Source organism: Mus caroli, unplaced genomic scaffold (genome assembly GCF_978045245.1).
Source record: "Mus caroli unplaced genomic scaffold, Mus_caroli_1 scaffold_10, whole genome shotgun sequence".
NCBI lineage: Eukaryota > Metazoa > Chordata > Mammalia > Rodentia > Muridae > Mus > Mus caroli.
Window position 1 is genome coordinate 34,198,234 of NW_028227265.1, and position 22,378 is coordinate 34,220,611.

Consider the following 22,378-nt stretch of genomic DNA (forward strand, 5'->3'; position numbering starts at 1 on the left):
TGAGTTCCAGGACAGCCAGGGCTATACAGAGAAACCCTGTCTCAAAAAACCAAAAAAAAAAAAAAAAAAAAAAAAAAAAAGAAAGCAGGCCGGAGCAAGCCACAGGAAGCAAGCCAGTAAGCAGCTCTTCTCCATGGCCTCTGCATCCTGCCTCCAGGATCCTGCCCTGCTTGAGTTCCTGTCCTGGCTTCCTTCAGTGATATGGAAGTGTAAGCCAAATAAACCCTTCCCTTCCCAACTTGCTTTGGTCATGATGTTTCATCCTAGCAATAGTGACCCTAAACCAGAACAGTGACCCTGTACTAGCTACTGCTGCCTCTCTCTGGACCCAAGAGGACTGTTTGTGTTAGGCAAGGACCCTAGGCTCTGCAGCAGGGCTGCCTGGGAGCCTGGAGGGGTCCCCGTCCCCATGAGTCTCAGGGAAGATGATACTAGTGTCTTTGGTCTTTAGGGGTGGAGATTAGCCAGGCTCTGGGGTCAGGGCAGGGATCAGGCAGAGTGGTGGCCTCAGCAAGCTAGGGATTAGCAAGTGATACTCCATCCCTCCCCCATTCTGCCCTACCTTACTACCTGGCAGAACCGCAGCCTCCCTCCCTGTCAGGAAAGCCTGGCTCAGAATCCCAAAGCCCCCAGAAATTGAATGAGACATTCCAAGATTTGGAATCCTGGGGCTGCCTATTCTTTTGCATATATTGACATATGATTTGCATAAATCTGCATAAATGCTAAACCTGTCATTCAGAATGTCCTATTGGAGTCCTGTAAGATTTGCTGCTCCTCTATTAGGGACCAAGGAACTTAAGAAAGCACCCCAAGTTCTTCTCTTAAAGAAACTTGCCCAGTGCTGAGCCTACCCCTAATCGAAGGTCCACCTCTTTTGTTTTGTTTTGTTTGTTTTTCAAGACAGAGTTTCCCTGTGTAGTCCTGACTGTCCTGAAATTCACTTTGTAGACCAGGCTGACCTCGAACTCAGAGGTCTGCCCGCCTCTGCCTCCTGTATGTTGATTTAAAGGCATGTGCCATTACTGCCTGGCAAGGTCCAACTCTTTTTTAAAGTTAGAAAACAGCTGAGCATAGTGGTGCACACCTTTAATCACCGTGAGTCCAAGGCCAGCCGGGTCTACACAGTGAGTTTCAGGCCAGCCAGGGCTACATAGAGTGACCTTGTTGCAAAATAAATAAAAATTTTTAAAAATCAAATTTAAAAAAAATAAGAAAGTATATAAATATACAGTTTAGTAATTTAAAACTTGATTTATACCCACCTACCCCAGCCCCACTCCCATAATTGCTATTCAGTCACAGACACAGCTTTGCTAAAGAATTTAGTGGGAAGAGGCACAGTGGTAGCACCTGGTGCCTCTCATGCTTCCTACATGGAGCTGTGCTGTGGCAGAGCAGCCGCTGCCACCACGAATGCACTGCCATGTGACACTCACTTCAGAGATCCTTACAGAAGTTGCCTCTTGAAGTTCTTAACACAGGTGCCAGATAAATCTACACTGCTCCTGTCTGATCCTTGCACCTGCTGCCCTGGGTCGGTCCTGTTGGCAGCAGGCAGAGGGTGTGCAGGAAACCAGCCCAAACTTGCTAATTATCGTGAGTTGAGTCTGCAGTCATCGATATCCCTGCAAGGGAAGCTTCATCACCCACAGCAGCCAGCGGCAGCACAGACTATGAACATCAACATGACCTCCAGCGGCAGTGAGGACTACAGACATCAGAATACCCTGAGGTGGAAGTACAGACCATAAATACCAACATGGTCATGCTCCAGCTGCAGCAAGAAGTATGGACATCCACATGGCTTCTGGAGGCAAGCATGGACCAGGGGCATCAACATGGCCTCCAACAGCCACACAGACCACAAACATTGACATGTCCTACTGCAGTAGTCTAGACCATCACCACCAGCATGATCTACAGCATGAGCAGCACAGACCACGACTATCAACGTGGTCTCCAGCGGCAACACAGGCTACAACATCAACATGGCCTGTGACAAGTATGTCTTATGCCAAGCAAGTTTATGAAGAAATAGTGTTCTGGAGTGACATCTCATAAGTTAAGAGCATTGGCTGCTCTTCCAGAGGTCCTGCTGAGTCCCAACATAGGGGCTGGAGAACAAGGGCACATTCTTGTTCCCAGCAACCACGTGGCAGCTCACAACCATCTGTAATGAGATCTGGTGCCCTCTTCTGGTGTGCAGGCATACATGCAGACAAAACACTGTATATGTAAAAAAATCTTTTTTTTTTAAGAGTCTAGTTGGATCTTAAAAGGTGGAATATGAACTAGGCATGCAGCTCTAATCCCAGTACTCCAGAGGCCAAGTTCAAATCTAGCTATGGCTACATGGTGTTTGATCCGGTGTCGTATAGGACTATATCCTAGCCCAGCAGCTGCCATCTGGGGGAAATTGCAAGAGATCATCCTAGCTGGAATGGTGACAGTTTACATCCCCTGAGGGGTAAGGAGAGTCACAAGATACTCACCTATGTGTATGCAGCCGCTCCCTACCACCTGTCATATGCAAGCATGTAGCCTTGGAGGGGCTAAGGGAAGGGAAAACACCACGGAGTGGGGGTGGGGGGGACAGCAATGCAGCTCCATCTATCCAACTATAAAAGGTTCTTCATCCTTGCTGGGTAAAGACTTTCTGGTGTAGACTCTTAGGGGAGGGGCTCCACCCCAGAATTAACCTCTCGCCCGTGTTTTGTATGTCTGATGAACTCACGGTCCCCCAGGGTGAACTTGTGGAATTGTACCTGGGTTTGTCACTGGCACCTTGGAAGAAGAGGAGTACAAGTTGTTTATGTTTCCTCCAGGGAGGGAATTTTAGCAACATCCTGTCTCTGAAAAAACCAGACAAGACAAAGCAATTTACAATACAATTGCTTCATATGAAGAGCCTACCCTGGAAGCAGAGAAGTCAACATGGGCCATTGAAGGCTTGTGTGCAGATTTTCAGAGCCATGTGGTTTACAGTCAAAAGGTGGAGACAAGCTTGGTGCCCATGGCCAGGACTCAGAAACAAACCGTGGAATGTCTATATCACACAGACATCACCACCTACTACGAACAAGAACTTCCCAGAGACCACCTCTTCTATTGCTTGGATCTTCTATGGCAGCAGCGAACAGTACATTTCTGTCCCTTGTAAGTCACTTGGTTTAAGGTGTTGTATTGCAGTAACCCAGGTGCAATAGGACAGTGAGCTTCGGTGGAAACCCTAAACTAGTTTCATTCAACCAATTTCAATCCAGCCACTATGTAGTTTCACTCAACCAGTTTCAATCCAGCCACAATGTAGTTGTTAGGAACAAAAGTGTGTCCTTGGTCCCCAGCCCTGATGCTGGGACTCAGTAGGATCTCGGGAAGAGCCTCTGAGCCACCTCTCCAGCCCAAGATACTGTTTCTTAATAAACTTGATTGGTGACACAAGGGAAGTGATCATCACGGGATCAGATCGTCTGACCTGGGATCCCCACCCCCACCCCACCCCGTATGCCATGCCATCTGAGAAGACCTTCAAGCAGCGCCAGAGCTTTGAACAAAGAGTGGAAGATGTCCAGTTCATCTGGGAGCAGCACCCCACCAAGATCCCAGTGATTATAGAGCGACACAAGGGTGAGAAGCAACTGCCCATCCTAGACAAGATCAAGTTCCAGATCATGTGACTATGAGCAAACTCATCAAGATAATTAGACGGCGCTTGCAGCTCAATGCTAACCAAGCCTTCTTCCTCCTGGTGAATGGGCACAGCATGGTGAGTGTGTCCACACCTGTCTCTGAAGTGTATGAGAGTGAGAGAGATGAAGAGGACAGCCTCTTGTACATGCTTTATGCTTCGCAGGAGACATTCGGGGCAGCACTGGCTGTGTAAGGCTACAACAATGTCTAATGGTTGTTAAGCCCTTACCAAGGCAAAAAGGGGCGTTATCAGCCAGATCAGCTGATCGGCTCACCACCCACAGATCAGAACGTAGGCACCCACATAGGGTATTAGGAACTGTTCATCAGCCAGAAACTGAGCTCCAGGCATTCAGCTCGGAAACTCATCTAAACCAGGCGATCTTGTGTTCCAACTTTACAAGTTTAAAAGTAAAATACTTCGCATCCAAAAAACAAAACAAACAAAACACCTTGCTTGGCATAAGACATAGTTGTCCCAGGTCACATGGTTCTGCTTCTCTGGAAACGTAGATAAATACAGATTTTGGCTAAAGGCCTTGTCCCGGGCCAATGGTTTTTGTGATAATGCTTTAAGCTGTTAAAGACTCCGCCACAGATATCCTACTGAGTCCCAGCACCAGAGAAGGAGAGAAGGACACACTCTTGTCCCCCAGACTGAGCTGATGGGTTCCTGTCCCCTTGAGGAGGCTCCCAGAAGCACACAGGTATCCTGGCTATTAGTTGTCCTGCAGCCTTTCTCTGGCTTTGTCACATTGTGTGGGAAGACAGATCCTGGCTTGGGCAGGTTCCCTAGTAACTCAAAGGGCCCTAAACCTATGTCTAGGACACTGCTGGACTTGTGGGGGTTGCTGCTTGCTCCCCTGGGCACCAGTCATCTTTCTACCCTGCCCCCACTTCTGCACATGCTAATCCTTTGCACCCGGCCCGTCTAGTGCCAATTAATCCTGGCTGGGTCTGAGAGGCCAGCTGCTGGGGCACTGAGAAGACAATTCCTGGCTAGCCGCTGACATCTGAACAGGTAACTCAACATGAAATGGGGGCTCAGTAGGACTTCTTGGGGGATCACCATGCTCTGCTTTTAACGGGGCATTTAGGTGATAAATAGAGCAGGCAGGAGAGCTATGATGCCTGGTCCCCACACTCTATCCTGTGGCTTAGACTTTGCTATCTCCAGCGCAACCTGAGAAATGTGGATTTGACACCCCCAGAGGGTTTGGGGGAGGCTAGGAATCTGTGTTTTTTCCAGCTCTCCCAGAAGATTCTCAGAATCCTGGTGGTCTAACACTTCAGATTCCTGGGTGGCTACTTCCAGGTTCTCTTCCTTCAAAGTGGGAGGGCAGCAAGACAGGCCTCCAGATTCCAGTCAAGGAAAAACTGGGCTAAGAGGCTGCTTCCCTAGATAACCTCCAGACAGTTCAAAAATTCAAGCTAGGTTCACTGCCCACTACAGCAGAAGTCAAGAGAAGGCAGTCAGGACCCAAGGGCAGATCTCAGAGTATACTTATTTTGGCCAGAGTCACCTACAGCAAGTCTATTGACCTGAGAATGGATATCCCACTTACAGGGAGTAGGGGGCAGGCAAGATTGCCAGGAGAATGAGTGTTATCAAGGGGATGTGGAAGCCAGGTGTGGAGGAGGGCTTTCTTCAGGTCTGGTTCTCAGGACTGCTGGGAGCTGGCGGGGATCTGTGTGTTCTGCCATTCCAAATGTGTGACCTTGGGAGGAAGTCGCTGTGTTCTCATCCCAAAGCCAGCAGAGGACTAGAAGAACCCACTGATTGTCCCTGGCCCCAGTTAATTTTCTGTAGGCTGATGTTCCTCTGAAGCTTAAGCTTTGTCTCCGTAGAGGTTGTCCTGGGAGAAGCTGAGCCAGTGCTGGGTCAGAGGTCAAGATTGGGGGTTGGTCAAGCAGCCTGGCAATGAACTCTGGGAAGCTAGCTATGGGGCTACTATTTTTCTAAGAGTCCTTGAAGAGACAGACAGAGAGGCACAACCTTGGTAGGTCTGTGTCCTGGGTAGCCTTTCCTGGGCCCGTGTACATGTCAGCTTTGATCGTACCACCGAGCCAGGCCATCCTGCAAGAATTCAGTCTCTTGGAGCTTGGCTCCCCCACATGCTTAACATCATGCTTAAGGTAGAAACTGGCCATCACCAACCATGACGGAAGTCCAACTGGTATTTTATTCTCAAAGCTAAAAGATGATGTGTCGTTATTTATTTTTTAATTTATTTTTGAGAGAAGTCTCACTGTGTAGCTCTGGCTGGTCTGGACCTTGCTATGTAAAGCAAGATGGCTTTACAGATATATACCTGCCTCTGCCTCCCAACAACTGTCATGAAAGCACATGGCTAATGTTATCTTAGATTTTTCTGTCCAAAAGTCACTGGTGTTTCTTCTCTGTTGTGGGCTTCTGCAGTACATGATATTCCATAATTGGTATTTACACTCAGTACCTGTCCTTGTAGTCATGGCCAGCCTTTATGAAACATGGGCCAGTCACTGGACAGCAGATGGTATCTGAACAGATGACTTCAGATGTGGTGAGGGCTCAGTCACTGATCTAAGAATGCTGCCTATACCAGTTTCTGTTTGATTGGCTTTGTTTGTTTTGGAATAGCATTTCACCATATAGCTATATAGCCAGCCCAGGACTTACAGAGATCTGCCTGTCTCTGCCTCCCAAATGCTGGGATCAAAGGCATGTGCCACCATGCTGGGCTCTCTTAATGGCTGTTATGCCTGGTTTTCTTACACTCTGCCCACAAGGTAGGCACTATTGATGCCTCTTGCTTTTGTTAGTTTAGGCTGGCTGGCCTGGATTCTTCTGCCTCTGTCACTTAAGTGCTGGAGTCTGAGTGGGTGCCACTATGACTGGGTTCAGTGCTCCCACTCTGCAGACAGGCAAACAGAGATACAGGGAGTCTGACTCACGAGAGTGCTAGAACTCGTGTGTCTCCTGTTCCAACGAATGTGCGTCTTCTTTCCAGCATTTCTGCATATTGCATTATGGGCTGCATTACAATTTATTTAATGCAGGCCTCACCCCTGGTGAACACTGAGATCCTTTTCAATAGCTAGCCTTTGATAACATTTGAAGAAATATTTTTAATATATGTATGCTTTATATGAACCCCCCCAACAAACAGTTGGAAACGGATAAGCAAGGTATGCAAAATTCATGCCATAGAATACTACTCCATAATAGAAATAAATGAGTTAGTGACAGGAACCCTTAGAAAGGAATTCCAGATGCATATACTCAATGAAAGGAGCCATGCTCAAAGGTCACACATGATACAGAACGTGTCATATACTGGAATTCAGACCACAGGGGCAAGAATGCATCTCTGGGTGTGTGTGTGTAGAAGAAGGGCTGTGCATAATTGCAGAAACTTTTAAAACTATTTATTTTTAATGTGTATGTGTGTGTAGTCCATGTATGTTTAGGGGCTCACGGGCCAGAAGAAAGTATTAGATCTCCTGTAACTGGAGTTATAGGAGCTTATGAGCTGCTTGATATGGGTGCTGTAAAACATGTATGGAAAATCAAATCTAGAAGAGCAACAAGTGCTCTTTACCTTGGCGCCATCTCTCCAGCCCTACTGCAGGATTATTTTAAAAGACAGGGTGCAGTAAAGGGCTAGTGCAACCCACAAAGTAGCCATGAGTGAGGAGGATGCCTGTGCTCATTCAGTTAAAGACTATGTCACTTACAGGTGTCAGGATGTTGGGTTGGGTCCAAAGGGTGCTGCCTCAGCCTCCAGGGACCCCTCAGAAGACTGAGGAGACAGCAGGACCACAGCCAGAAACAGAGTCGAAACCAGAGGCCAACCCACAACCGGAACCAGAACCTCAGCGGGAACCAGAGCCAGAACCAGAGCCAGAACCTGAACCTGAACCTGAACCAGCACCTGAAGAGGCTCCACCAGAGGTCCAGGCCCTGGTGAGGGGAGAGGGTGAGGAGGGCAGGCTGGTTTTGCTGCTCACCGGCTTGGGCCACCTGACCCCCATGGATGAAAGTGGAGGGGGGGCAGTGGGAAATGTGGTCACTGGCTTAGTGCACATCTGAATGAGGCCACTCAGGCCCAGAGAGTGAACAGACTTGCTCAAGGCTGTTTCTGTGAAAGGTGAGGCAGGCTTTGTCACCATCTCTCTTAGCTGCTCAGCCAAGCTCGAGATAACATGAGCACAGCTGTGCAGAATGTGCAACAAACGTGCATGCCTGTGTGCTGACAAAATTCGTTTATGGGGCTGAAGCAGTGGCACAGAGGCTAAAAGCACTTACCATGCAAGCATGAGTTCAAATCTCCAGAACCTATGTAAAATCTGGATGCAGTCACCTAAGCATCTTTAATCCCAGCGCTTCGATGGCGAGTTGGAAGCAAAGAGGAGAATCCCTGGAAGGTCATGGGCCAGCTATTCTGGCTAACCCATTTAAAAAGCACAAAGAGACCCTGTCTCAAAACAAGGTGGGTGACAAGGACTGGCACCCCAGGCTGTCCTCTAAATTCATGTATGGTACCATGTGACCAGCCTCTCCAAGTACACTCACACATCAACTACAAACTTGCATTGTGGACATACACACTATTTGCAAAACCAGGAAACGGGCTATAAGTAGCCTGTGACCATATTTACCAGCCTCTGGTCTAGGACCCATTTATTACCAGTCCAACACCAGGAGATTCAGAAATAGCTCTAGAATAGAAGTACACCACTTCCCTCAGGTGGTATTTGTTTCATAGGAAGACTTTCTCAATACAGGAGGTAGAGAATTATAGGTTTTAAAAAACAGTATTTTTAAAAGATTTATTTAAAATGTTATTGGGGGGCGGTGGTGTTCACATGGGTGCAGTGCCTACAATGGCCAGAAGAGGGCATCAGATTCCTGGAGCAGAGTTGGGAGCTCTTTGATGGGTGCTCGGAACATGAGTTCTCCATAAGCCGAGTTCATACTCACTGATCTGTCTCTCCAGCCCCATAAACAGTATTTCAGTTTACAAGTGTCTTTGAACATCAGTGTTCCCAGGATAACAGCAATAGACACGCTAAAGAGAGCAGGGGTTGAGAGGGGAAGCCCAGAAGGCTTCAATCCTACACAAAGAATTACAGACAACTAAGGGATTCTGAGAGCGGGAGAAATCATCTTTCCCAGGGAAGAGCACACCAGTTGGTTGCCCAATACAAAATGGAAACATACATACACGTAACAGACTGAGCAGGTTGTATTTACGTATTTAGGAATATGTACATATATACATATATGTATATAACAACTATTATTGAATAAAGAGACCATGGATTTTAAAAAGAGCAAGGAGGGGTTTATGGAAGGGTTTGGAAGAAGAAAGGGGAAGGAAAAAATGATATAATTATGTCATCTTAAGAAAAATAAAAGCCGGGCAGTGGGGACACACTCGGGAGGCAGAGGCAAGCAGATCTCTTGAGTTTAAGGCAAGCCTGTCTACAGAATGAGTTCCAGGACAGCCAGGGCTACACAGAGAAACCCTGTCTCAAGAAACCAATAAACAAACAAACAATTAATTTAAATAATGAAAAAAGATTAATGTTCCACTGAATACACTATACTTTGGGACACGAGATAAAACTTAAAAACATTTATCACACTTACTCAGTGTATATGCGTGCACGGAGGTCAGAGAATAACTCATGTGGGACATGTCCTCCTGCCAGACAGCAGGCACCTTTACCCACAGAGCCATCTCATCAACTCTGAGGGTTTGGTCCAACTGTCCAATCACCAGGGACCAGTTAGCAGTTTGCAGGGGGAACTGGTCCATGTGCCACATTTTGAACAACATTTTCCTAGAATGTTCCTTCAAGCATAGCAAAACTTGCCAGTCTGACATCTCATCCCTTCAGGGGCCCCCGATGACAATTAATTTAGCAGCTCAATTAAGCAGATTTCATTTAGCTTCTAATTGACGCTAGATTCTGTGCTTAGAGCAAAAGGCATAAAGAGGACTCAACCAAGCACTGCCCCTGGAGGTTGGCAGAGAAGTGCCCGCCAGCTCCTTCTGCCAGGAGGCAGGGCTAGGAAGGGAATGAGCCCCAGTGCTGCCCTTAGAGCTTATAGGAACTCACAAGCGAGGGTCATTTGACTTCCAAAGTTGGAAGCTGTGGGGTGTGCCCCCTCGATGTGGAGGCTGGTGGAGGAAGTTTAACGGAGGAGCCGCAGAGGTGAGATAGTTCCAGAAGAAAAGCGGTTGTGCCTGGGCGAGTGTAGGGTGTGTTTAGGAAATGGGTATAGACTGTGCATGTGTGTACATGTGTATGTGCATATGGTATTTCATGATAGTATACTGTGAGCACACAAGAGTATGCATGACCATGTGTGTATTCGTATGTGGATTTGTGTACGTTTACTGTGTGCAGGTGATGCCATGTTTATGTGCGCATTTCTGAGTGTGAGCTTATGTGTTTACACATATACTTGTCTGTTCATACATTTGCATATCTGCATACATTCATATTTTATATGCTGCATTTATACTTGTGTAAATTTTAGACATGTGTATATATGTATATGTGTATTATATATGTATATATACACATGCTTACATAATTATGCAAATGACTACTTATTGTGGCTGACCATACACATGCATGCATATATGCAAATTTATGTCTTACACATATGCAAATATATCTGTATACACATATATTCATGTGTGTTGACATTAACACATCTGTGCACAGGTGTGTTCACGCATTCATGTGTGTGTGTGTGTGTGTATGAGTGTAGTTGTATTGATGACATGTGTATATGTAAGTAGATACAAGTGGATGTGTATGAATGCACTTGTTTTGTATATGTGTGCATATATGTATCATTGTTGTATGCACAATAGTGTGATATGTATATTCATGTCTATGTGTGCATAGATATACATATGACCTAAGGGAAAAATGGGCCTTTTGGGAAGCCAGATCTGAAGTATAGGACTTTTTTCCCAGAGGCTCAGAAATCTGTCTCTACTCACTGTCTTCCAGACCCGGGTATGGCATATACCTGTGAGTGTCTCCACAGATGCCCATGTGTGGTTGTCTATAACTGCACACAGTGTGCAGGAGTAGAGGAGGCAGCAGGGACACAGAGATGCAAATAGTAGAGACAGGAAGGAAAGTTTAGGCATTAGGAGGAAGCAGCTGGACGGAGGAGCACCTCTGGCTCTTGTTCTCCAGTCTGCCCTATGGGTCCTCCCTCTTCTCTGGCCATTGAAGTGGAAGAGTGGAACAGTAGTGGATCTGAGGCTGGGAGGTGAGGCTCCAGCCTGGGTGCAGGGCCCCTGTGGTTTGAGGAAGAAAGGGCCCTGGTGGAGGCTGAGGCCAGCAGGACTTTGGAGATGATCCTGAAATGAGTCATTCAACTTTGGAGCTGCAGGTCCCTAGATAGAATCAGAGAGGCTGTCCTTTCTGCACCAGGACATCAAGGCTTACAGGTCCCATTTGAACCCACAGCCACCAGAGGAGCCAACGGAAGGAGAGGCTGAGGCTGAGGCTGAGGCTGGCCCCAGCCTTCAAGGTAGGTGCTGAGACCCAGGCTGGCTGGGCAGGGGGTTGGGGTCTCCTCTCAGAGCCTGGCAGCATCTCAGTTCACAGATGATGAAGTGGAGGCTTGGAGAAGCTTGGAGCAGGCTTCTGGGGGCTTTTTGGCTGAGCTGAGCCTTGGTGCCCTCCATCAGTCCTGCCTCTGACTTGCTCTCCCTAGCAAGGGAGGAATGGGCCTCTCTGGAGTCCACATCTGATATCTGGGAAATTCTTTTTTTTTGCCAGAGACCCAGGTAGCTGACCCTGCTCAGCCCACCTCCCAGGCCCAGGTTGCTGTTGCCAAGGTGAACAGGTACCACATCACCCTCTCCATCTCTCAACTGCCCCTGCAGGGAGCCTCTAGCATGGAGAGAACATCTGTGAGACAGTCAGGTCTGTGGCCATTCAAAGAGGCCCAGAGCATCATGGGAGAGTGTTCTGAGCACAATGGGGTGGTTACCACGAGAGGGAAGGTCACAGTAATGTGCCAGAATGGCATCAGGGCTGGGGCACACTAATTAGTGTTGGGGTGGCTTCAGACCATGGCTGGAGCTGCTGACTTCCCAGTGAAGCCAGTGGTCCTGACATTAGCTATTTTAATCCACAGAGTTTATCCAGCCAAGTAGACCTTGGGCGGGGGGCAACAAAAGACAGAGACTTAGGATCCTCACGTGAACTGATGAGCCTCCAGAGATATTCTAAGGCGGTGGTTCTCAACCTTGCTAATCCTGCAACCCTTTAATACAGCTCCTCTTGTTGTGGTGACCCCCAACCATAAGGTTATTTTTGTTGCTACCTTATGAACCATAATGTAAATATCTGTTTCCTAATGGTCTTAAGCAACTCCTGGGAAAGGGTCATTTGACCTCCGTGGAGTTGAGACCCACAGGTTGAGAACCACTGGTCTGAGGGCATCCTTTTGGAGTGCCAGTCATTTGAAGGCTGGTAGGGGCGAGTTAATTGGGATATAGAGAGAGGCTGTCTGTGCTTTATGGAGCAACCGGAGGGCAGATTCCAAAGGTCTCTCTGGCATCCTTGGGGTTGGCCTGAAGGGTACCCTGGGTCTCTTTGGAGAGAGAGTGAGGTTTTAGAGTCTCATCATGTGGAGATAGTGGCTTGATCCATGTCAAATCCTTCAGGACTATGGACTGCCACTCTGACAGGGTGGGGGTTGAGAGTGGACTCATGTCCCTATCCCTTGGCAGGTCCAGCTCCTGGATGTTGAGTTGGCTCTGGAGAGGTGTGCAGAAGGTCGTGCCACAGCCTGTCTGCAGCAATGGGGACCAGAACCTGGCTGCCGGAGAGCGAGACCCAGATCAGGTACAAGGACAGGGAGACCCGAGGGTGAGAAAGAGTCAGTCGGAGATTGTGGGGCTGGAGAGGCTGCTCCTGGGATGCCCTGTAATGTCTGTCTGTCCGTCTGTCTCAGCAGGGTGGAGCACAGATCCCAGAACCCTGTGGCACTGGGGACCCAGGTAAGACAGAGAGGCAGAATGTCTTTCCAGGGCAGGAGCTTCTAAGGGGCTACTGGGATGGGCTTAGCAGTGGGGAGAATTTCCGTGGTCCATGGGAGTGGCTCATCCATTGGCCTTGGGCAGGGGGAGCTAGATTTGTGTGGTCTCGGTGGTGCTCTAGGCTGACCCGGGAGTTCCAGGCAGACACTTGCTCTCTCTTATTCCTGCCCTCTTCCTCCCTCTTCCTCCTTACCTTCATCTCCCCTCACTTTTCCCTCTTTTCCTTCCTTTTTGCTCCCCTTTTCTTTTTCCTTTCTCCCCTCCTCTCTCTCCATTGACTTCATGGTTATTTTTTTCAAGCTGTTAAGTTTTAAACTGATACACAAAACACAGCAGGGTGTGGTTTAATGGCTATGGTTTGGTGGTTCATTCCCCGATGCTTTTGTAGCCAGGTTAAACCTACCTGTTTCCCCAGACAACTCTCATTTCTTCCTGGTGAAAGCATCTAGTCTTTTCTCTAGCTTTCGAGATATGCAGTGTTCAGTCGCTCTCTGTAGCCACCCTCTGTGCAGCCAGGACTTCTGACAATCTCTAAAGTGCAGTTTTGTACCCAGTGAGCAACCACTCCTCATCCTGCCTCCCTGTCCTTTATTTCCTGGCTCTGTAGGATCTGCAGATGGCTCAGATAAAGCTTCTGGGACTCAAGACACTGAGTAAGTCCTTGTCAGCCAGGGTCACTGTTGTCTGTAGCAGGCTGAGCAATGTGCACAGAACTGAGGGCAGGGTCTATCACCACCTCCGGAGTCACCTGACGCATGTCTCTTCCCTTTTTTCGACCTCACTTTTCTTATCTGTAGCATGGGGTAGTGTTCCAGGCTATTTGTGCTTTCTGATACTTCCTGGACATTCAGCAGGGCCACCTCTGAGAAGTAAAGCAAGCATGGATAAGCTCTGTGCAAACAGATTTCTGGGAGTGTGGGGTTTATGTGGCATTTGGAAAGTAGGCATATGTGAACTTGGTTGTCTCAGCCTCACAGCTTATGACCTCTCAAAGGAAGCTCCCTTCTCAGTGAGGGTGTCAGGCTAGATTGGGACAATGATGACACTGAGGAACCTGCTCAGGGAGGGGCCCTGCCCAGGCTCAACCACCTCTGCCTGGTGGAACTTCAGAGCCTCCCGTGTTTTAAGAAAAGCCACAAACCAATGTGGACACAGGTGCACATACCTGTAACTCTATAATGCCAGAACTTGGGAGGCTGAGATAGAGGAATCATGAATTTGAACCATTTGGGACTACATAGCTAGACTCTGTCTCACAGGCAAAACAAAACAAAACAAAACAAAGCCCATGGACTAGAAACCTAGGATTTTACATGAAGTGCTTAATAAGTACCTATTCTGATTATTACATTTTCAGGTTACCATGTCCCCCAATGTCAGCCTGAAGAACCATTTTGTGATTTCTGCAAGAAACCCAGACTCATGCCTTCCACCCAACCACCTCCCTCCATTCACCTCCTCACTCACTCATTCCTTAGACTCTTACTTGGCTCTGTCCCCAGGTGTAGAAGGCTGGCCAGGCTTAGACTCTAGTGGGCAGTCAAGGTAGCTCTTATTTCAGGCCATCCACTTGCTGACCACTGACCCTTCCACAGGCCCAGCCTGTGGCTGCTCAGGTGGCTTGAGCAGAATCTGGAAAAAGTGCTGCCCCAGCCCCCTCCGCCTTCCCTGGTAAGTGATGAGCTGGGGGTGGGTAGCTGACCATCGGGGAGGGCTGGGGCCCAGGGAGCTGACCACTCTAGCAGGCCATGGCCAGTCCCCAACACCCACTGGAAGGTAGATCTTCTCATTGGAGTGTCCTTCATGGGAGGAGTGACTGACTAGGGCGTGGGGGCATTTGAGAGCAAGATAGATTATTTTTCTTGATGAGATAAAATTCTCAACAATAGATGTTTAAAGAGGTTACATTAGCTCGTGGCTTAAAGAGGGTACCAGCCATCATGGTGGGGGGACCATGGCAACAGGTCACATTGCATCTGCAGCCAGAAGTGAATGATGGTGGGTCTGTCTCTTAAACATTTTTGTTGAGTCTAGGACATCAACATATGGGATGGTAACACCCACATTCAGAATGGACCTTCTTTCTTCAGTTAAACCTCTTTGGAAACTCCCTAAAAGACCTGCCCAGAGGGGGTGTGTCTCCTAGGTGACTCGGAATCACATTAACCCCCCCCCCACCAGCTGTGGACGCCCCACTCGCCAACAAGGAAGACGCCACAACAGGATTCTTCTGCACACGTTTATTGGGAGAGCTTGATAGAAAAGGCGAAAGACCCCGAGCCCCAGAACTGGCGCTGCTTATATAGGCCTAGGAGTGGTGTGTCTATACCTGATTGGTTGTGCTTTCAGTACCTCATTTACATTCCCTGGGATGGGCTGTGACGTGGCGCGAAACCCTTATGCACATGCGCACATTGGTTGTTTACCCAAACTTACGGGGTGGCCAGCAGTAGCCAGCGCCATCTTGTAATGGCGTATGTGGCTTCCTACATCTCCCCTTTATTATTATGGCCTAATCCAAGGATCTAGTCGCTAGCCTCTTCAGCTCGCAACAATCAAGAAGGATCTTGTTTTTGACAGACCATGATCACACTATCGCGTGCAATGGGCATAGCCTCAGTGATGTGCAAGGGCTGATCAAGGAAATCGAGTCTTATTCATCCCAGTGCAATGGGTACACAGACCCATGGGGTGCTAAAGCTAAGGATTCGAATGCCTATTATTTATGTAGCATGGATAACCATACTTCAGAGGAGGCCCCTTGTTCAATGGCCATGAGTGCTTGGGTGATGGCCACCTTGTCATGTTTCTGTTGAGATCTGAACTTGCAAACCAACCAGAGCATGAATACCAATCCACAGCATATGGCAGCACCAAAAAGAACAACTCCCACCCACTCCTTAAAGTAGGAAAATGCAGAGGTAAGCCAAGAGGTAAAATCGCCAACAGTGATGGGTTCTATTCGAGTTCCATTAAGGCTTAAAATCTGGCATTAGATGTAAAGAATTGAGGAAACACTTGAATGCGTCAACGGCATGGTTTTCAGGAACACAGAGCTCTTCAGTTCTCACTAGTGGGAGCATTCCCAGCCACAGGAACATCCACGTCTTCATAGCTCTGCTTGTTTTGAATTGCTCTGGTCAGCCATTCTGGGACCCACAGCTGTTGTCGATGATCCTGAGGAAACACAAACAGACCCTCTCGCCCAAACCAATTGAGAGTGCTCCTCTCTCACCTGATTTCTAAAATCTGAGGGAATAGGTTGGCATCCCAATTGGGGTGTAAGAATTACTCTGGAGGTGGCACAGATGTCCAATCCTGCTGAACCCGGAGTGGCTCTCCTCGGTCTTTGGGTGGCCTCATGGACACTGTGGTCTGGAACGCCCCATACATTTGTGGGCCCTGGGGACACAGGCCCCCTGTCCCGTTTTTTGACTGTTGCGTATTATTTTGAAGTATCGGTCTCCCTTTTATGTCCTTGACCAATCTACACTCATTAGCCCAATGCTTTCCTTTACCACACTTTGGGCAGATGCCTGGCACCTTCTTTTCAGGTTTACTCCTTCTATCCCTAGGGCATTGTCTTTGTATATGTCCTGTCTGTCCACAACTGTAGCAAGTTATTCCTTTTGATCTCTGAGCCGATAATACAGCTACGGCTAGACCTGAATTAGACAATGGCCCTCCTATCTCTCTGCATGCCTTCATCCACACCTGCAGGCCCTTTCCCTTCCAAGGTGTTATTGCATTCCTACACTCCTTTGTGCATTGCTCATATACTAGTTGTTCTATCAATGGCATAGCCGCTTCAGAATCATCAAATATTCTTCCGGCTGCCTCCATCATACGGGCTACGAAATCTGAAAATGGCTCATTCATTCCTTGAATTATTTTTGTCAAATTTCCTGACACTTCCCCCCTTTCTTTTCCTTTCTTTTCCTTTTTTCTTTCCTTTCTCCTTTTCTAGTTTTTGTTTTCTGCACGCTCCTGCTCTCTCATCTTTCTCTGTTTCTGACATACTTTCCTGATGTTCCTGTAACAGTCTTTGTCCCTCTTTTTCACACTTCTTATCCTGTATACAAGCCCTAATTAGTTTCCAAAGCAGACAAGTGCCTGGTTTCGGTTTCCCTTCCCAGCAAACACACTCGTGCCCTGGACGATGGCTACTAAGGCAATAGCACAGAATCAGGACGACTATAAAGATGACTGGAATGAGACAAGCAACTGCTAAAGGATCTACTCCAAAGAGAAGCAGAGACTTACGTTACTCCTTCCCCGTGATGCAGTTCTGAATCCTCCCTGTAACAGGGGGTCTTCGCTCGTGCCTGACAATGTTTCGTTCCCGGGTTTCGGCACCACTGGTGGACGCCTGACTCGCCAGCAAGGGACACCACAACAGGATTCTTCTGCACACACTTATTGGGAGAGCTTGATAGCGAAGGCAAAAAGACCCCCGAGCCCCAGAACTGGCGCTGCTTATATAGGCCTAGGAGTGGCATGTCTATACCTGATTGGTTGTGCTTTCAGCACCTCATTTACATTCCCCGGGTTGGGCTGTGATGTGGTGCGAAACCCTTATGCACATGTGCACATTGGTTGTTTACCCGAACTTACGGGCGGTGGCCAGCAGTAGCCAGCGCCATCTTGTAATGGCGTATGTGGCTTCCCACAACCAGCACCACGTATATGTGAATGCACACATGCGTACTGGTGATAACCCGTGGGGCTAGGGCACAACTGACCAAGGTGGGTATATGCAGGCTGGCTTTGACCATGACCCATCTCTCTGTTATCTAGGCCTGGAAAGTTGAACCTGAGGCTGCTGTCTTGGATCCAGGTACAGAGAAGGAGCTGGGAGGGACTCCCTAAGTGATCACAGGATAGGGTAGGCTCTTCAGAGGGAACTTGAGAGTCTGTGTTTGTGTGTGTGTGTGTGTGTATGTGTGTGTGTATATATGTATGTATGTACGTATGTGTGTGCCTTAGCCAGGCACTGGGAGAGTTCAGGCCTTGCTAAGACATCAGAAACCCCTTCTTAGTCGCACTTGGGACTCCAAGTGGCTTCAGTCAGCTGGATTTCACAAGCTTGGGTTTGTCCCTTTCCCTCCTAGGCTGTTTGCTATTAGGGTAGTCTCCAAGGGTTCTTCACCCAGACCTGTCATTTCTCCAAATCTGGCCCTTTATACCCACGAGGGGGTTGGCTGAAGCCCAGCTATAGGGTCTTTAGTGCCAGCTCTCTTACTGCTCAGATCCTCCAGGAACTCCTATGCAGACGGAGCCCACAGAGAGCCCCTCCCAGCCTAATCCTGGACCCCTGGAGCCTGAGGAAGAGCCAGTTGCAGAGCCCCAGCCTGGCTTCCAATCCTCTTCCCTGCCACCACCCGGGGACCCCATCAGGTGAGTCCCCTAAAGGCTGTACCTCCTACAAGGATCAGGCCCAGTGCTTTGCTGTCACCCAGTACTGACTGCTAAATTAGAAAGTTAAAAGTATTCACTTGGGTCAAGACTCAAACTCTCCAGGCAAACCTCATCAGCATCTTCCTCCGTTGACCAGGCGGGGAGTGATCGTTTCCTTTAAACAAATACCAAGTGCCCACCTGTAATCTTAGGATGCTGAGGCAGCAGGAGGATCATAAGTTCAAGCCCAGCTTGGACTCTATAGCTGGATCTTATCTCAAAACAAGTGAAACATACACACACACCTCTATCAAAACCAAATTGCATGTATTCTTTTATATCCCTTTTTTAATTAAAAAGAAAAAGTCCCTCGGGGTCTGGAGAGATGGCTCAGTGGTTGAGTGCTTGCTACACAAGCTCATCCCATGAGCTCAAGGACAAGAATTTGGACCCCAGCACCTCTGTAAAAGCAGGCATGGTTCTGTGCAGGCCTGTGAGCCCAGCACTGAGGCAGGGAGTGGAGACAGGAGGATTGTTTGCTGTTGCTACCTTAGCTGAAAAAACTTGAGCTCTAGGTTTAGGCAGAAAACCTGCCTCAGGTTTGTAAAGAAACCCTGCCTCAGGCTTAGAGACAGACCTGGCTTCTGGTTTAGGGAGAGACCATGTCTCAGGTTTAGGGAAAACCTCTGTCTCAAAGGAACAAGACAGAGAATGATAGAGGGGGGGGCCTGCCTCCCTTCTCTGGTCTCTGAATGAATGCACAGACACACACAGCTATTCATGTGCATAAAACTCACTCATAGACACAGACACACAGACACACACACACGCACATGCAACACACTTTTAAAAGAAGTCCCTCAGAAGTGGCTTTATATACCAGTTCTACATTATTCCTTTGATCACTGCAAAAAGCTACCTAGGGCTTCATTTATTTAACCACACAGGAGCACTTAGAAGCATCCCACACTTTTCCTGCCATCAGAAGCTTTGTGCATGCCCTATCTGGTGACCAGGAGTAAATGTGTAGGGTTGTTGGACCAAAGGCCACATCCATTTTAAAATCTGTCTGGGTGCTGCCCCATGTTCACACCCTGGGGGCCAGGGGGTGTGAGAGACTGGAAATGCATATCTGAAGTAGATGGAGCTGAGCTGAGCTCCCTGCTAGGGCTGCCTGGGAAGGATGGGGAGAACAGAAAGGGGTCTTCAGGGTTAGAGCTCTAGAGTTGGCTTCCGACATGACCTACCTCTTAGCAGGCTTGTTTGTCTGTGCCAATTCCCCACCCCAATTCTTCTCGCCTGGATTCAGCCCATCTCTCTACCACAGGCTGATTGAGTGGCTCCTACACAGACTGGAGATGGCCCTGCCTCAGCCCGTGCTCCATGGGAAGGCTGCAGAGCAAGTGAGTGGCAGCCAGGCAGAGGCGGCCCTGGCTGGGTGGTGGTGAGGGAAGGGCCTTGGAAGCTCAGATAAGGGTTGGATGGTCAGGGAGTCCCTGGCGATGGGGACACAAAAAAGCAAGGAGGGAGCCATCAGTGGCAACTTGGCCTTGAAGTCTGCCTGTGTGCATACATCTGGACTGTAGCCACCAGTACTGATCTACCAGTCAGGAGCTTATAGTCTAGGGACTTCAACAGGGGGAGAGGAGCTCAGAGATGGAGCCTCCTAGAACATCAAGAAAGGCTTGCTAGTGGAAGCGACCCAGAAGAATGCATAAGGATTCAGAGCCCAGGAGCAGTCCAGGAAGAAGTGAGGTTTCCAGGAAGCTCTTCGGCTCCATGAGCGTTCCTGGCAGCTTAGGGCCCAAACATGGGTGGTAGGAAAATCAGGGTCACAGTCACCTCTTCCTTTTTTTTTTTTAAAGATTTATTTATTATTATATGTAAGTACAGTGTAGCTATCTTCAGACACACCAGAAAAGGGTGTCAGATCTCATCACGGATGGTTGTGAGTCACCATGTGGTTGCTGGGATTTGAACTTAGGACCTTCAGAAGAGCAGTCAGTGCTCTTAACCACTGAGCCATCTCTCCAGCCCCTTCCTTTTCTTTATCAAGATCCTACTGGCCTGATTGTCCTTCTGGGGGATTATTCGTATCTCCATAGAAGCATCTGGAACTGGGAAGTGGGAAGCTTACACTCAGGCATGGCTGTGTGATATTGGCCCTGGTCCTCAGGGAACCTTACCGTATCCCCCAGAGAAGCAGATGAACAAATCTGCTTCCACCCAGCCTTGGGGAAAACACAGGAAAGTGGTCTGAACGTAAGATGCTTTGTCCAGAGGGAGGTGGGCCTGGACTGGTCCCAGGCCTCTGGGCCCCAGCACCTCTGAATCTCTTCCAGCACTGTACCTTGTCTCATAGACACAAGGACTCTACTCTCCCCGTCACTGGCCCTAGGCCCAGCAAAGGTCTTCGTCTTTGTTTCATGGGGGTAGAGCCAGGAGCCAGACATCCTGGATCCACTCCCAGTGCTATACCCCTCTCCCCTCTTCACTGGCTCAGTGCTGAGACCTGCTGAGCAGAAGGTACCGGAAGCCAGGCTTCTGTTTCATACCCTTCATCAGTCTCTGAAGGTGCGGGGAGTGCTGGCTTCAGAGAGTTCCAAACATAAAAGGCGCGAGAGGGAAAGAGCCATTAACTGCTGAAGATCCCTAGATGACAGAGGACCCTGGGGACCCCGGCAGCAGGGAAGCTGGCATAGTAGGGAGAAGCCCTCCAGGTGCTGGAAGGAGAGGCTGGCAGTTTCACAGGGCAAGCAAAAGCTAAGGGCAAGCTGTGGCCCTGGATGGAGAAGGGGTCGGAGTAGCCGGTAGCCTCCTGAGAGAAGGCAGGAGCAGGGAGATGAGGCAGTGCGTCTTCTGCAGGTTCTGGCTGGGGGGGGGGGGATGGGAGGGGAGGACATATGTGTACTAGGGATAGGAGGGATAGGAGGGAGGCAGGGAAGGCAGCCATGGCAGGTCTCTTCTTTTTTCCCCCATGTAGGAGCCTGGCTGCCCTGGGATGTGTGATGTACAGACCAGTAAGTACCATGCTCCTGAGTCCCATGTTCATTTCAGGGAGGGTCACAGGATATATGTAGGTCTGAGTTGAGTGTGAGTTAGGGTCTCCTAACCTGGAGTGGAGAGAGCTTGCTCCTGCTCAGTGTCTCTGGAGAGCAGTAATGGAGCTGGTGGCTAGAGTGGCTGCTCTGTCAGGAAAACAACTGTGAAGCCAAAACCATGCCCCGTCCTGTTGGCAATTGCCCAGCGCTAGAGACCGGACTCTGGAAGCTGGGTGCATGGGTTTGGTTGGGAAAGAGGTGGATCTTGGGAAACAGAGTCTAGGGACTCCAGAGCCACTGAGCAACAGGATGCCCTCCCCTGGGATGAGTTGGGAGGTATTGGATAGCACCATTGGAAGACAGAAGGCTGAAGCCAGGCAGTGTACAGCCAGAGACAGAGTACCACTGGAAGTGGATAATATACTAGCAAGTGGTAGACATTTATGCGTTCATCCATCCATCCATCCAATAGTGATTGGTGGCTTATTGCCACCTGCTTCAGCCTGCTTCAGGCACCCATGGTGGGCTTCAGGAAAGCAAAGCAGCGCTCAGACCTTGCACAATGTAGCCCCTGAACCATCCTAGACATGTACCCTCTGACTCCGACTAAAGGCCTCCCTGAGTGGAGAGAAAAACAATGTCCAATACCATCCCCCTGGACCATGGTCTCTACGAGCATTCTGAAACTGAGTGACCATTGTGGTCAGGGACACAGACAGGCAGCCCAGGCCATGGAGGTGAGAGAGTGGATAGTCGCTAGAACTATACCAGTGGGAGGGAGAAATCTGGCCAGCTTCAAGATGGGGCAAGCTCACTTTCTCCTGGGACTCCTGGCAGTCCTTGAATATGTAGGTGTAAGGCCCCCGAAGCTGGGCCTCCATTCAAGTCCTGGGATGAGCTGGCTGGTATCCCAATGACCCGAGAGAAAACCATACCTGATGCAAACTGCAAGAGGTTTTATTATCAGCTAGCTGAGGACAAAGTCCCTCCACCTGTGCAGGGCAGGTGACAATAGGGGTCTTTTAACAGCTAGCTGAGGAATTGAGAGGAGTTGGGAGGAGTTGGGAAGAGTTGGGAGGAGAGTTCTTCCTTGGTGACATTTACAAGGCAGGAGTGGGGAGTGAGTTCTTTCTGAATTTTTTTCTTCGTGTCCTCGGCACAGGAAGGCAGGCATCTCTG

At 48.9% G+C, this 22,378-nt stretch overlaps 1 protein-coding gene and 1 pseudogene across 2 annotated transcripts in view; both read left to right on the plus strand.

Moving 5' to 3' along the window:
- Nucleotides 1–3,512: 3,512 nt before the first annotated feature.
- On the plus strand, nt 3,513–3,922 carry LOC110299822 (microtubule-associated protein 1 light chain 3 beta pseudogene; annotated as a pseudogene).
- Nucleotides 3,923–7,420: 3,498 nt separating this feature from the next.
- Nucleotides 7,421–22,378, plus strand: part of Cngb1 (cyclic nucleotide gated channel subunit beta 1) — a 65,943-nt gene continuing 50,985 nt past the window's right edge. For both annotated transcript variants that reach the window (XM_021169699.3, XM_021169700.2), the window contains exons 1-11: nt 7,421–7,639; nt 11,179–11,242; nt 11,494–11,560; nt 12,453–12,567; nt 12,680–12,722; nt 13,369–13,414; nt 14,357–14,432; nt 17,559–17,598; nt 18,011–18,158; nt 19,486–19,561; nt 21,142–21,178. In XM_021169699.3, the coding sequence (XP_021025358.1) occupies nt 7,421–7,639; nt 11,179–11,242; nt 11,494–11,560; nt 12,453–12,567; nt 12,680–12,722; nt 13,369–13,414; nt 14,357–14,432; nt 17,559–17,598; nt 18,011–18,158; nt 19,486–19,561; nt 21,142–21,178 (931 nt within the window). The remainder of the gene's footprint in view (nt 7,640–11,178; nt 11,243–11,493; nt 11,561–12,452; nt 12,568–12,679; nt 12,723–13,368; nt 13,415–14,356; nt 14,433–17,558; nt 17,599–18,010; nt 18,159–19,485; nt 19,562–21,141; nt 21,179–22,378) is intronic.